The sequence below is a fragment of the Sceloporus undulatus genome, chromosome 1 (genome assembly GCF_019175285.1).
Source record: "Sceloporus undulatus isolate JIND9_A2432 ecotype Alabama chromosome 1, SceUnd_v1.1, whole genome shotgun sequence".
NCBI lineage: Eukaryota > Metazoa > Chordata > Lepidosauria > Squamata > Phrynosomatidae > Sceloporus > Sceloporus undulatus.
The window spans coordinates 252,221,108-252,235,370 of record NC_056522.1 but is presented as its reverse complement, the minus strand read 5'-3'; the positions used below and the strand labels follow the sequence as shown (position 1 = coordinate 252,235,370).

General features: G+C 44.0%; 1 protein-coding gene across 6 annotated transcripts in view; it reads left to right on the top strand.

Moving 5' to 3' along the window:
• The first annotated feature begins 1,963 nt into the window (after nucleotides 1-1,963).
• Nucleotides 1,964-14,263, top strand: part of OBSL1 (obscurin like cytoskeletal adaptor 1) — a 74,927-nt gene continuing 62,627 nt past the window's right edge. For 5 of the 6 annotated variants that reach the window (XM_042447026.1, XM_042447025.1, XM_042447023.1 and 2 more), the window contains exons 1-3: nucleotides 1,964-2,283; nucleotides 5,722-6,796; nucleotides 13,562-13,831. In XM_042447026.1, coding sequence (XP_042302960.1) covers nucleotides 5,758-6,796; nucleotides 13,562-13,831 — 1,309 coding nt within the window. In that variant the 5' untranslated portion in view covers nucleotides 1,964-2,283; nucleotides 5,722-5,757. The remainder of the gene's footprint in view (nucleotides 2,284-5,721; nucleotides 6,797-13,561; nucleotides 13,832-14,263) is intronic. The other variant, XM_042447027.1, reaches the window with a different exon arrangement.

Here is a 14,263-nt window from a genome sequence, read left to right as displayed (position 1 = left end):
GGGAATCTCAAAGGTTATCTAGTCCAGCTCCTTGAAAATATGATCAAGCACTGCTACACCATCCCAACTATGTGGGCCATTCATCTCCGTTTAAACACTTCTCATGAAGGAGAGTCCATCATCTCTTATGGTAGTTTGTTGCAAGTTCAGATTGTCCAATAACTCCTTACATGGAAAAAAAGAGAATGATAGAGAAATGGGGTTGTCTTAGCAGTATGCTTGAATATCTATTTTGTTTTGTTTTTAAATGTGGGAATCATTTCCACCTATTTCAAACATGTAACCTCTCATCTCTAGCCTAAAATAATACAGTGGTGTTGGATAGCATGGAGGAATTAATTCTGCTGGGTATATGAGTTAGCTCCTTACTTGTTCCTCATGAGTAAGATCATTGTACTTTCCTCTGAGCCTGCCTCATAGTCCACTCATTGCCTCTCAGCCATGTGTAACCAGAAAACTTGAAGGCAGTAATCTTGTCATACAAAAGAATAGAAAACAATCTCAGAAGGCATGGCAAAGGAACAAAAAAAGTTGCAAATAGTCCTGATTTTTAAAAAAATTGTGCCGGTATATTTTTGTTGATAACGTTATTCTTTGCAACATGGAAAACAAATGAAGATTGTCAGTTATTCTTGTGTTGGAGAGAAAATAACAACTCTTAAATGTTCAGTACTTGCTGAAGTGGTGGTGGCAGTGAGAGAACATTAAGTTTTCTTCTGACCTTTCACTTCTCATTTGGGTTGGCAGGGCCATATACTTTATCACATCCCCATTCCAATCTGCTATGATATCATGCTTTCTAACATTAAGGCTGCTGCCTGGTTTCTGATTCCTAAGGATCTAGTAACAGGACTGGCTAAAAGAGCCAGCATAGCAGAATGGTTTGAATGTTGAATTAGGATTCTGGTTTAATTCCCTGTTCGGCCATGAAAGCCACTGGGTAACCTTGGGTAAGTCACAAGCTTTCAACCTCAAGGGAAGACAATGGCAAACCACCTCTCTGAACAAATCCTGCCAAGAAAATCCCATGATAGGTTCACCTTAGGCTCTCCATAAATCAGAAATGACTTGAAGGAAAGCAATAACAAAAACAACAGGGCTGGCTGTGGTCTGAAGCCCTTGCCCACAACAAAGCACCCTTTTGTGGGTCCTTCCCTAGGCTGATAGGCCCACTAAAAATGTACCTGGCACCAGCCCTTCTAAGACTGGCTGGTAGCTGCCATTTTAATTTCCCACAATTCTGATTTAGCATGATGGGAAAGTAAAAATGGAGGTTCACAGATCCTCCTTCCTGGTGCTGAGAATCCAGGGCAGATTGTCAGCAGTGGTAAGCCCTGTGGGTGCTATTGGTGTATTTTAATGCTCCCCCCAGGACTATTTGCAAGTCTGAACAATGGGTGCTAGTGGTGGGGCTCAACAGCTGCCCTAGGATGCCAGCTGGTGATGTCAGGGCTATCCAGCAATTTACAAACAAACAAAACAAATAAGCTTCATTTATATAGCGCTTCATACCACCTAAGCAGTGTCTAAACAATCTGGGTACTCATTTTAGCGACCTCCTTGGAAAGATGCAAGCCTGAGACAAGCTTGAGCCCTTTTGCTGGTCTTGAACTCACAACTTAGTGGCTGCAGTACAGGCATTTAACCACTGCACCACCAGTGACATGGACCAGAGTTTCAGGCAAGTTGGTGGTATCCTGGAGGGATGCTCTTAGCTTCTTTGAGGCCACAGGGGCCCTTTCCTTCCCCTTCCTCACTTGAGGTGGGATGTGCCTGCCTCAGCTCTAGGGCTAAGGGATGCCTTTGTGCTCCTCCCTGCTGGGCTCTATACTTAGCCAAGCCCCAGCCCCCGCTTATCAGCCCAGCCATGTCATCAGAGGGTATTTTTGGGGACAGCAGCTGCAAGCATTTGTAACTCTTAGTTCCTCACTCTCAGACGCCTGGTGAGCGGGGCAGAGGCAGGCCAGGGACCCACGGCATGTGAGGGGCAGGACACATGTGTGTATGCTGGGGAGTCAGTCAGGAGTGGCAGCCGAGAAGCAAGGATGCCCAGTCTGGGGCATGGTCCAGAAAGGGGTCAAACTATGGAAAAGAGCAACTGGGATCTGCACAGATGGATAAATAGACAGATGGAGGTTGCTTGATGAGGAAGAGGAGAAGCAGGAACTGATTGACCGAGCAATCCAAAGGTTGATGCAGATGGTGGTTTGAGGTTAGTGAATGCTGAGAAGAAGGTAGGCCCATCTGGCCCCCTCACAACCTGCTTCTCATATCCCTCACTAGGTAAGTGTTGCTGTGGGAATAAAGGAAAGAGAGGAAGGGGGGCTAGTGTGACCCATGAATCATGATGGTACTTGGGGAGGAGATTTTTGTAAGAGTAGTGGTGATTCTATGCAAGTCACTGGATTTTTCCTGTGTCCTTTCCTGTGTGTAGTGATGAGTCTAGCATTAACAACCCATCCTAGTCATTGAGGCTGCATTCATCCAGTAGAAACTCCAGCTTTGCACAACTTTTAACAGCTGTGGCTCTGTTCTGGAAATTATCGTTTTGTGAGACCCTGTCAGAGAGCTCCGGTGCCGCAGCAAATTACATTCCCCAGACTTCTATAACATTGAGGCATGACAGTTAAAGTGATGTGAAACTGGATTCTTACTGTGTGGATGCAGCCTGAGTGATAAATCAGTGGGAACACTTGAGGATGGGCTTTGGATACCAGCGGGATCAGCAGAACTAAGGAACTGACTGAGCTAAAGCTTAGCAGGCTGAGAACGGGGAAGCTATATCTGTAACCATAAGTTCCATACCAGAACTTTGATTGCCCGAGAGCAACCCTTTTGTGTTTGGGAGGTTTGTGCCGCTGAGTCAAGAATACTACGTGGGTCCTTTGTCCCCCTCCATCACTTCTGTCCCTAACGGTCAAGCATTTTCCTTTGGCAAACAGGAGCTGGATGGGACCCATTGTGGAATGTTCTCCCTTTCTTATCTGCTTTCGAGTCTGCATGGCAGTGACAGCCTCTTATCTGTGGAGCAATACCCAGAGCACGATAGGGCAGGAATGCATGATAGGACAGGCATGTGGAGAGCACCATAATGAACTGGGATCCTCTGAGGGCTGGTCTGGCATTCAGGCAAGAAATACAAGCTGGTACCCAATTCAAGTCTTACCTCAGTTGTGCACTCGTTAAGTGGTCCTTATGAAATCATTCTTTTTTCTCAGCTTCAACTTTCTTTGCCCCCATCTTACCTACACTGTGTAGGCATAACTGTACTGATCTACTTTACAGTTCATGTATTAGGAGCACTTTAAACCCCTGAAATATTGAAATGCTGAATAAAGTAATAACCTGCATTACTGTTGATTTGTGAGCACCATTGTGGACTGGTGGTTGCTTGCATGTCAAGCCCCATTATGGCTATCCTAGTTCAGAGTTGGAGAGAAGAGACACTGTGATGTCCTCTACTATTTGTGGCTTAGGAAAATAGCATTGATGCTTGTACCTGGCCTTCCATAGGTATGCTAGAAACTAGGGAATTTAGTTTACTTTCTGCATCACTCCTTTCCACTTTGGTTTGATATGCACATGTTATGTATAAAGAGTCCTGGGATGTATAGGGAGATAGAAGGAGATGATTAGGTGCAAGAGTGGGCAAAGTATGACTACCAAGATTATTTTCTAGTCTTGATCCCCAACTCCCATATAACCATACTTTTTCTAGCTAAAAAGACAAAACAAAGCAAAAGGCTGAGTTGTCTCTTCTGGAAGTCTCCAGACTCCAGGAGTGGCAATTCTCCTTTTAAACTGGTCAGGGCTCCCCTATATTTTTAAACCTAAAAATACTCTTAAAAAAAACAGAAATAGAATTCCAGCCACTTCTTTTTTCATTTTTAGACCTTTTTTAGGTTTTACATTAGCTGAAGTGTCTCATTGCAAAGTATTGGGCCCAAACATGCCAGAGTTGCTAACCTCTGGTTTATGCTATAATACATTGTTCAATCTTAAGATGCTGTAGCCAAGGGTCCGTAGGGGAATTTTATTATTGTTGTTAGCTCAAATATTGCAAGAGGGGCTGGCTACAAGAGCCCACCGAAATCGCCCTCTCGATATGTATACAGAGTAGACCAGGGGATCCCACTAAATAGAGCTGAGACAGACTTCTAGAATTAATAACCAATTTATTTATAAGGGGAAAAACACATACGATTCACTAGCATACACACACACATACAAGGCTCAGGAAAAGCATAGGTTAGCATGGAATAGGATTTTAGGCATCACTGGGGTGATACTTACCAGAATGTAGACTCCCTCCAGGAATCCAAATGGAATATGATGAGGATGGCATGAGGCTCAGCCATGGAATGACTGGCCAGGAGCCAGGAGTCAGGTCAGGGTTCAAGGGGACAGAGCTTCCCCCTGAAATCCAGACTGGCCCAGTGAACAGGTAAATCTGATGATATTTATAGGCAAAATCTTGCCTCTGGCAAAGGTGCTTGATGGTGAGAACAAAGGTGTTTAATTACTTTCTTTCACCTGGATGTCTGGCTCTGATAATATCTAGGACTTAAGTTGTTCGGACAACAGACTTGAGGAGGGGGTGATAGCTCCAGGGAAGGCAAACATTTTACTCTTCCTGGCTTAAGATAATCCCTTCATGCGACTTCCCAGACCTTCTAAGATGTTAATGTGGGTGCTCCCTTAGGGGAGGTGTACATGTCCTATCGCCTTGCCAATAATGGCGGACAGGCTAAGAGTCTGGCCAGGGGTCATCCAAGGGTTATCATTGATTCCAAAATTTATATAAAGCAGCATGGGTAACAATGCCACCATACTGTTGCTTATGTTTTTGTGTCATACAACCCACTATTATGGAAGGAACAATAAAGGTGTTAGCAAACAAGGCCTCATGGTGGGTGAGATTACATGCATATGTGCATGGACACATTCACATTACTGCTTTACGTCAGGATCAGAAAGCCTAGAATTGCACACCAAAGCCATGTTTCTGCTCATGAGTTTGGCCTGATGCCACCAGAGAGCATCTGCAAAGCATTTGTTGGTATCTTAATTTCACCACAAGACTGGTGAAACTGGTCCAGTTCCATGTCCTGCAGTAGGATTGTCTGTTCATGAATACGCCTATCATATCAAATAGTGCAACACACAAATAACCAGCTTGAATAAAACAAAGTTGTGCAGAATGGGAATATCTAGAGGGGTTATCATGAGGACCGACATCCTATTCACATAGCCCAGTGTGGGAAAATAGTCAGAACAATGTGTGTTGAATGCTCACAACAATTTGCCACATAGTGTAACAATCATATGTAGAGACTGGAACAATTATGCTTTTGGAGTACAATTGCCATAATTCCCCAACCAGCATGATCAGTGACAATGTTGACTGGGGTATTCTGGAAGCTATAGTCCAAAAAGAATAACTATTTCAAGCTCTGGATAACATCATGAAGTGCCTACCTTTCAACCTATGTCTTTCACAGAACAACTGCAAAATTGCTGAAAGGGAGCTGAACAGCCATGCAAGATGGGATAATTGTAAAGTAATTCTCTAACCACTTCCCTGCATGCCAAATTGAGTAGCAATCCATGTATTCCACTTCAGGTTTATTCTTCTGTGAAAGTCTCTTTCCTTCCTCATCCTTCAACCTTGCCCTTTGCAACAGCAGCTTCAATTGTAACTCTTTATTGAATTCTCTTTAGGTCCCTGGCCTCTGCTGTATCCTGACTGAGTCAGCAATGGATGCCTTTGGGGGAGCTCCCCGATTTCTTGCCTACCCTCGCACATTCACAGTGCAGAGTGGGGCTAGTGCTGTACTGAAATGGCAAGTGGCAGGCAAACCACGTCCTAACATTGTCTGGGAGAAGGATGGCTCTGAGCTGGAATTATCATCGGGCCGAATATTTGTGAAGGCTGATGGGGATGCATACAGCTTACTGGTGTCTCAAGCCAGTCCGACAGACAGTGGACGATATGTGTGCAAAGCTAAGAATTGTGTGGGTGAAACTTATGCAGCTGCTACTCTCAAAGTGGAGGCCACAGAACTGAAACCCAAGGGAGATCTTGATGCCCAGCCTCCAATCTTCCTCAGTAGACCAGTGTCAGCCCAAGTGGCCCGGGGAGAGGATGTGAGTTTTGCCTGCAGGGTTGCAGGGCAGCTTTCGTGGGAAAAGGATGGACGCAAACTATCAGACATCTTTGAGAGCAGCCATTACAAGGTGGCCACAGAACCTGATGACTGGCACTCTCTGCACATCTACAACACCCGTCTCCCAGATGCAGGTGTCTATGTGTGCCGGGCACAGAACTGTTTTGGAGAGACCATGACTGCAGCTGTGCTTCTGGTGGATTCTGTGACATGCCATCCCCATGATGAATCATTTCAGGATGCTCTCCCAAACTGCCATTTCAAGAAGCAGCCAGAGGCACAATATGCTAAGAGACAAAGATGTCACCCTGAGCAAAATATGGTATTAGAAACCAGACAGAATGGACAGATCATTCCTGGTTTACCTACTACTAAAGCGTTTACCGTGAATGAAGGGAAGCATGCTAAGTTCCGCTGCTATGTCACTGGCAAGCCCAAGCCAGAGATTGTCTGGCAAAAGGATGGGAAAGTGCTGTCCCCTGGAAGGAGACACCTGCTCTATGAGGATAGGGAAGGTTACTTCATCCTCAAGGTGCTTTACTGCACAGCACGAGATTGTGGGCTCTACGTGTGCTCAGCCTGCAACACAGCTGGCCAGACACTCAGTTCTGTGAGACTCCATGTCAAAGGTACTCACTACAGTGGAGAGGACAGTGTTGGGTGAAGGGGCTGGAATCTGGGAATTAGAAAGGGGACATATGGTGTGTTGGGAGTATAAAGCCTGGAGAACTAGGGGATTTCCCAAGGGACAGAATGAAGGTGGGAAAACTGAGGGCAGAGCTGCCAACCATAGGGATCAAGGTACAAGTGAACATCCTGCAGCCCTTGGCCACTTTCATTGTCCCCTGCAAGGCCTCAGGAGGGCAACCCATCCATAGGCCAAAGACTATTAGCAGTGCTGGATCAGCAGTATTGATCAGGATCATGGGGAGAGGAGCAGGTTTAGAGGGTTTAACCTTTCTCACTCCCACATGATCCTGAAGCAGATAATGCACACAAAGATATACACTGTTTTTTTTATTTTTGTTGCCACACTGATAATAATTAAATTATGACAAGGAGGACAACTGCAGAGGCTACAGAAAAGCAGAACCCCTAAGTGGAGGGGAACCCCATGAAGCCCATGCTTAAAACCCATGAGGTTGTGAGTTGGAACTGAATCTGAACTCTTCCTCTTAATTTATAGACCAGGTTCAGCTTTTCCCAATCTGGCACCCTTTGAATATGTTTGTATGTATATGTGTGTGTGTGTGTGCCATTATTCCCCAGCCAGCATGACTGAAATTGTAGTCTAGCACATTTGGAGGTTCCCAAGTTGGTAAAGTCTGGACCAGGCTAAACCCATGTCACCTTGGGCTAGCATTGCTCTGCTGGAGATGATGAATTAAGGAACCAGTTGCTCCCAGGCTGAGATGTGTGCATTCAGCTTTGTTCCTTAAATGAGAACTCTGATATAATGAAGTGCAAGGTGTAATCCAGTAAATGTGTTTACTTGTGACAATGGAAACAAATCTAGAGCCAAGAAGCTTTCACAAAGAACCTACAAGAGACACTGAAGGCAGGAAGCAGCCTGTATAAGATGGTTCGGCTGCCAAGGAGAACCTTGCTCACTGCCTGTTGTCTGCTTCCATAGGAGTCTGAGTGACTCTCCTGGAACATTCCAGAGGGCCTTGCCAAGAATGGCCAGTGTTTGCCATTCACCAGTGACAGTGCCTATGAGGTGTAGAGTGGTTGGGCACTAGCCAGAGGACAGCTTAGGTGCCAAGTATGGGGCTGAACAGGAAACCTTTCCCATCTCAAAGGAGGGGATATGGCATGTAAGATAGGGGCTGCTGAAGATAACTTGGCAGGACACTCTTCCATCTTGGACCAGGAAGAATCATTTCCTTTTCCACACAACAAACATGGGCAGATCATGTCTTCAGCATATAGTGGAATGGAGCAAGATTATGTCTACAGATCCTGCCCCTGACAACTGCATATTGGCCTGAGCCTGAGCATGCAAGCTGTGCTCTGTAGGCTCTGTGCAGAACTGGTGATCAACACATGGATGCTGGGGGTATGGCAAGTGGGCATGATTCCTTTCCACTATTGGTTTTATTTTGTTGTGTGAAAGAGCAGAACAATGCCAAATAATTTCGCTGCCTGAGATGATAAAGCCAATGCGACCCCTTCCCCAAAGTTAATTGCATAGTAACTATAACCAGCCAAGTTATCTTCACACATGAGACAGAAGATTTCACAAACACCTTTCTCCATTTCTGGCAACAAATCTGACAAGTGAAACCAATCCAACCATTAATAACTTTCATGGCACTCCAAATCTGTGTGAACTGGATGGCTTACTCTTCCACAGTCAGCTCTGGAAAAGAAATTGATGTTGCAATGTGGAGGTAACAAAGATCATAGGTGGGAATTGTATGTCTGACTATTTCTCTGTGTAACATAATCTTACAGTACAATATTAAATGCTAGCGAGAGAATTTCTCACCCAGCTTTCTACCCAGTTTTACTGTTGTTGTAGGTACACAAGATTGTGTGTGTGTGTGTGTGTGTGTGTGTGTGTGTGTTTAAACACCTATTTAAATGGTCTGCCCCATGAGGTTTATGGATGCGGATGGATTCTTAATGGCTGTTAGGGACTTTCCTGCTGCCTTGACAGAAATTCTGTCAAAGTCCTGGCTGATCTCTGGAATGGAGAAATGATCAGGGCAATGAACATGATCTCTCCCAAGTGTCTGCTCTCACAGAGTAGAGCCAAGCCAGCTTCCTTGTTTTCCAGGGAGCTGGTCACAATAAAATAAGTGAGAAGGCAACTAGAGTGACATTGGCAGAAAACCTGGAGTAGGTCTGATTAATCACAGGCTAAAGTTTATCTAAGGACCTACTCTGTGGCAATACAGGCAGCAAAGGCAAATTTCTTCTCTGGATGAGATGGATTATCTAGATCCATTTCAATCCGGTTTCAGGACTGGTTATGGAACAAAAGTGGCCTGGTTGCCTTGGTGGATGCCTGCGGCAATAACTAGGCAGGGAGAGTGTGTCCCTGTTGGTTTTTCTGGACCTCTCAGCACCTTTCAATACCATCGACCATGATATCCTTCTGAGTTGCCTGGCTGGGATGGGATTTGGGGCACTGTTCTATAGGGGTTTTGCACCTTCCTAGAGGGGCAAACTTAGAAAGTGGTGCTGGATGTGGGGTCCCTCAGAGTTCAGTTCTGAAACCCATACTATTTAACATATACATGAAACCACAGGGAGAGGTTGTCCAGAGTTTTGGAGTTCATTGCCATTGGTATGTTTTGACACCCAAATCAAGTACTCCTTTGCATCCCAAGCCAAGGAAGCTGTTTTGGTCCTAAATTGGTGCATGTCATCAGTAATGGAATGGATGAGGGTGAATAAATTGAAACTTAATCCAGACGAGAGGGAGGTGCTCTTAGTCAGTTGGAAAGCAGATCAGGGAAGATGGATTCAGCCAGTGCTGGATGGGGTTACACTCTCCCAGAAGATGCAGATCCACAGCTTAGGTGTGCTCCTGTATTCAGTTCTGGACCTGAAAGCTCAGATTTCAGCTGTGGTTAGGAGTGCATTTGCACAGTTAAAGCTTGTGTGCCAGCTGCACCCATTCCTTGAGATGTCAGATATGGCCTTGTTGACATGTGCTTTAGTTATATACCTGTTGGATTTCTGTAACACACTCCTCATGGGGCTGCCTTTGAAGAGTGTTCAGAAACTTCAACTGATACAAAGAGCTGCAGCCAGATTGTTAACGACAAGGAACACACAACTCCCTTGTTGGAACAGCTTCACTGGCTGATAGTCTGTTTCCAGACACAATTCAAAGTGCTGGCTTTGATTTAAATGACTCATGTCAGGTTATTTGAAGGACTGTATTCTCCCTTACAAACCAGTGTGTGCTTTGAGATTTGCTGCGGAGAGCCTTCTCTCTATCCCACCACCCTCATAGGTACATCTGGTGGGAACACAAGAGAGGACCTTCTCAGTGGCTGCCCCCAGGCTCTGGAACCACCTTCCCAGAGAAGTTAGACTGGCACCCTACCTACTTTCTTTTCGCTGACAAGTAAAGATTTCTGTTTTGAGAGACATTTTATGAGGGACCGTATAAGGTCCATCCTACCTAAACAATGTGCTCATTTTCCTGGACATGTCCTACATTTCAGCCTTCTGTCCAGGAGGAATTAAAAATATCTTCCATTTTGAGCATGGCTAAGAAGCATGAATTTATATTGCTATGAGTATTTTTAGCTTTTATTTTGTAATGTGCTGCATTTTTCTTGAATGCCCTACATTTTAGCGTGCCTTGTCCACCTTTGTGGTTGAGACATCTGGTCACCCTGAATGTGCTGGATCCTGCTAATAATAGTTGAGCCGGTGTGTTTGCTTGTGTTTGTATGTCTAATGATATATATTTTAATCTGTTTTTTTAAAAATGTTTAATCTTGTTTTAACTTTTGCATCCTGTGAATTTTTAACGATATGTTTTTAAATAGTTGTAAGCTGCATTGAGTTCTGAACTAGGGAAACGTCAGGGTGGAAATGAATAATAATAATAATAATAATAATAATGTTCAGTCATGTGATCTCTCCCATTTTCAGTCACAACTGGCAGTGTCTACAGATAATTTTACTGCTTCATCTACGGCTTCTTTGTGTGAAATGAAACCACTGTCTGTGAGAGGAGAGTGTGTTGTTTGAGGAAAGCTTTTGGAAGGGTTTACAGCTATTTCTTTATCAAAACTGGAGGCTGGGCTTGCTTGCTCTTGAGGCAACCCATTGCCCTTGGCTCAGTAAAAGCAGCCGTTTTGTGTTTTTTTGATATGGAACTGGGCCCCTTTGCACAGGCATCTGTCTGTTCAGAATGGCATATATCACTCAGAAGATAAGGCAGAGAGTAATGGAAGAAAGATAGGGGTATTGGTTAAAATGGGGACAAAACTGGGGAGAGAAAGGGTATTCAAACAGTGACATATTATATGGATGACCTTTCCTACTTCAGTGGGTGCTTGGCTGGGACCTGAAATCATTAATTTTGAAGAGGATTGAGAGGAAAGTGGTGGAACTGATAAAGGGTCTGGAATGCTGCTGAGCTGAGCAGGAGCAGATGAAAGCTTGTTTAGCCTGGAGAGGAAAATCTGGAGAGTGGCATGAATGATAACAGGCTTCAGTTATATGTCAAAGGCTGCTCTTAGTGAGAAAGGAACCAAACTGTTATCTGAACCTACTGAGGATCAGGAAAGAGGAGGAAGGGGCTTTATCCAAAAAAAGAGATTAAATACCGGGAAGAGTTTTCTGTCCATAAGAATAGCCATGCAATGGAATGTGACATGCCTGCATTCATTGAGAGTTTTTAAAAATAGGCAAAACATTTGTCATGGCAGGAGGGAGCCTGAGTGGATAAAGGATGGAAAGAAAGAGAAAAAAAACCCTTGGAGGAGACAGAGAAAGAGATTTCTGACTGTAATGATGGGACTGCAGAGAAAACAACTGATCCTGAGAAAATAGCTTATAAAAATAGTAAATAAGGCAAAATATTGAATAAATACCTGACAGAATATGGAGTGTTTAAAGTTTGCATTATGAAAACAGGATATAAAGTGGCAAAAACTTGGACTGTGCCACTTTAGATTGGAGTGAATGTACCCTTATGTCCCACATAAATATTTGCTTATACAAAGAAAGACACCAAGGGGAAGGACTTTCTGCCTAGACTTTTCTTGGAAATGTGAGGTTTTTTTAAATGGGGTATGTATGGATGTGTGTTCAAAATGTTACTTGCTGCTGCCGCCGTCACCACTGAACGGTCTAGCCAGGACTACTTCTACCATTTCATCTGCTGTCTGTGTGGAACAGGCCCAAAATGTTATTACAATGATGATGTTACCACTTTAAAACATGGTTAGCTTCTTGAAAAATCCCAGTTTTAAACCCCTTAATGGTTTGGAGAGAGGGTCATCCAGGCCTTAATCTGTGCCAGGTCTCTGACCTCTGCTCTCATTGCCAACCTTCTTGCCCTGGAACAAGAAAAGATGGAACTGCTTACTGCACCACTGAGTAATTTTAGAGGGACCACATGCATTGTGGATTAAGAGGAAGGGCATTCAGATCAGGGCTATTTTTTTTTTCTAGAATGGCTTGAGCCTGGCGTCTCTTTTGCTGGAAATTTAAGCACAGGACTCAGCTGTGCCATCTCAGTAAACTCCACCTGTTCTTTCCAGAGTCATTTGCCTTTGCTGTTTCCCACAATTCCATCTCTGTTCTGTGTGGGTGGCAGGTGTCCATCTCCCCGGGCCCCAAAGAGCTGACAGCAAGGGGGTTGAGTGCTATAGATACCACATGCCACCCACTTAGCACTCTGCCACCTCTCAGAATAACGCTTGAGAGGAGAATCAGACTGCTGTCCCCCAACTGCTGACTCCCCTAGAGCAGATAAAGGTGGGGCAGGACCTGAAAACAATTAAGAAGCCCTTAATATAAATACTCTTAATGTATATATTCAGTTTGTTGATTGGAAAGAAACTATCTGGAAAGAAAAGTGTTTTCTTGTGTGGGAGAGAGCTATAAAGCAGTGGTGTTAAATCCTTACATTCGTATTCCCTGTCACAGTCTGATGGCTAAATATTGTAGAAAGAATGTTAGATGGGAAGATTGCTGCACTAGTTGTTAAACATTGCCAGTAAATTAGTAAATAATGACACCCAGTATTCATTAATTCCTGTGTGTCACTACTTTAGCAAAGAGGTCTTTGCTTGTTGTCAGGATGGGCGAAGTCATAAGGAGTGCCACGTAGTCTTGCCACGTAGTCTTGCTTGGATGTGCAGCTCATAGTATTCTAGGGAGTTATAGAAGGAAGAAACCCTTGGGAGCTTTGGGCCTTGGGGATGTGCTTGAGGGCTAAAGTGAGCTTGTCTGAATTGACAGGAGGGGGTGACAGTGGGTTGTGATTATGAAGCAACGTAGGAAAAATCCTGAGTGCTGAGGCTACAAGTAAGAAATTTAAGTTTCTACATGGCATAGTGGTTTGAGTGTTGGACTAAAACTCTGGAAACCAGGGTTCGATTCCCCACTTGGCCATAAAACCCACTGGATGACCTTGGGCAAGTCAAACTCTCTCAGCCTCAGGAGAAGACAATGGCAAACCTCCTCTGAACAAATCTTGCCAAGAAAAACCCATGATAAGTTCACTTTGGCATTGCCATAAATTGGAAATCACTTGAAAGCACACAACAATAGTGAAAAGTGACATTTTGATTTATTCTTGTATCCTCCATCTCCTTCTCAGTCCCATGACTTTGAGGATTTATGGTCAGCCTCTGGGGGTGTTTTTTGTCCTTTGGTGAGGGTTGAAGCCCTTCTCTGACTCTTACTTACAGAACCGCGGGTGCAGTTCCAGGCACCTTTGGTGGATGTGGAAGTAATGGAGGGCCAGGATGCAATATTAGAGTGCCAAGTGCCTCTAGAGACCATCCCTACAGTGTGGTATCTTGAAGACAAACGTTTGCATCCCAGTCCCAAGTACCTGATAGAGGAGCAAGGCTTGTTGCGGCGACTGACTGTGAGGGATGCACGGGCTGACGATGACGGCATCTACCTATGTGAGATGGAGGGCAAGGGCCGCAGCATTGGAGAGCTCTCAGTTCAAGGTGAGAAGAATTTGGAGAAATGTTAGATGCAAGGTGACAATGCATACTGTTTTACAGAAGACAATAATCTGTATGAAGTCATTGAGTCTGTATGAAGGGCTAAAGTATCCTAAGAAGCTGCAAAGTCACAATCTTTCCTACTATGGCAATATGTTTTGCGTTTCTATTTCAATTATAATTATTTTTAATTGAAATCTATACATATTAGTGAATCTATGTAAGTTCATACTTCTTTTAGGAAGTCCTCCTCTTTGATAATGTGTTTCCTTTGGGAGGGGGGTGATGCATAAGTAGCTGCCTTAATTAAGCATTGGCCCTGAGCTTTGACAGGGTTATTTTAATGATTTAATGATTGACCTCAAAGGGGCGGGATATAAATATATTATTATTATTATTATTATTATTATTATTATTATTATTATTATTATTATT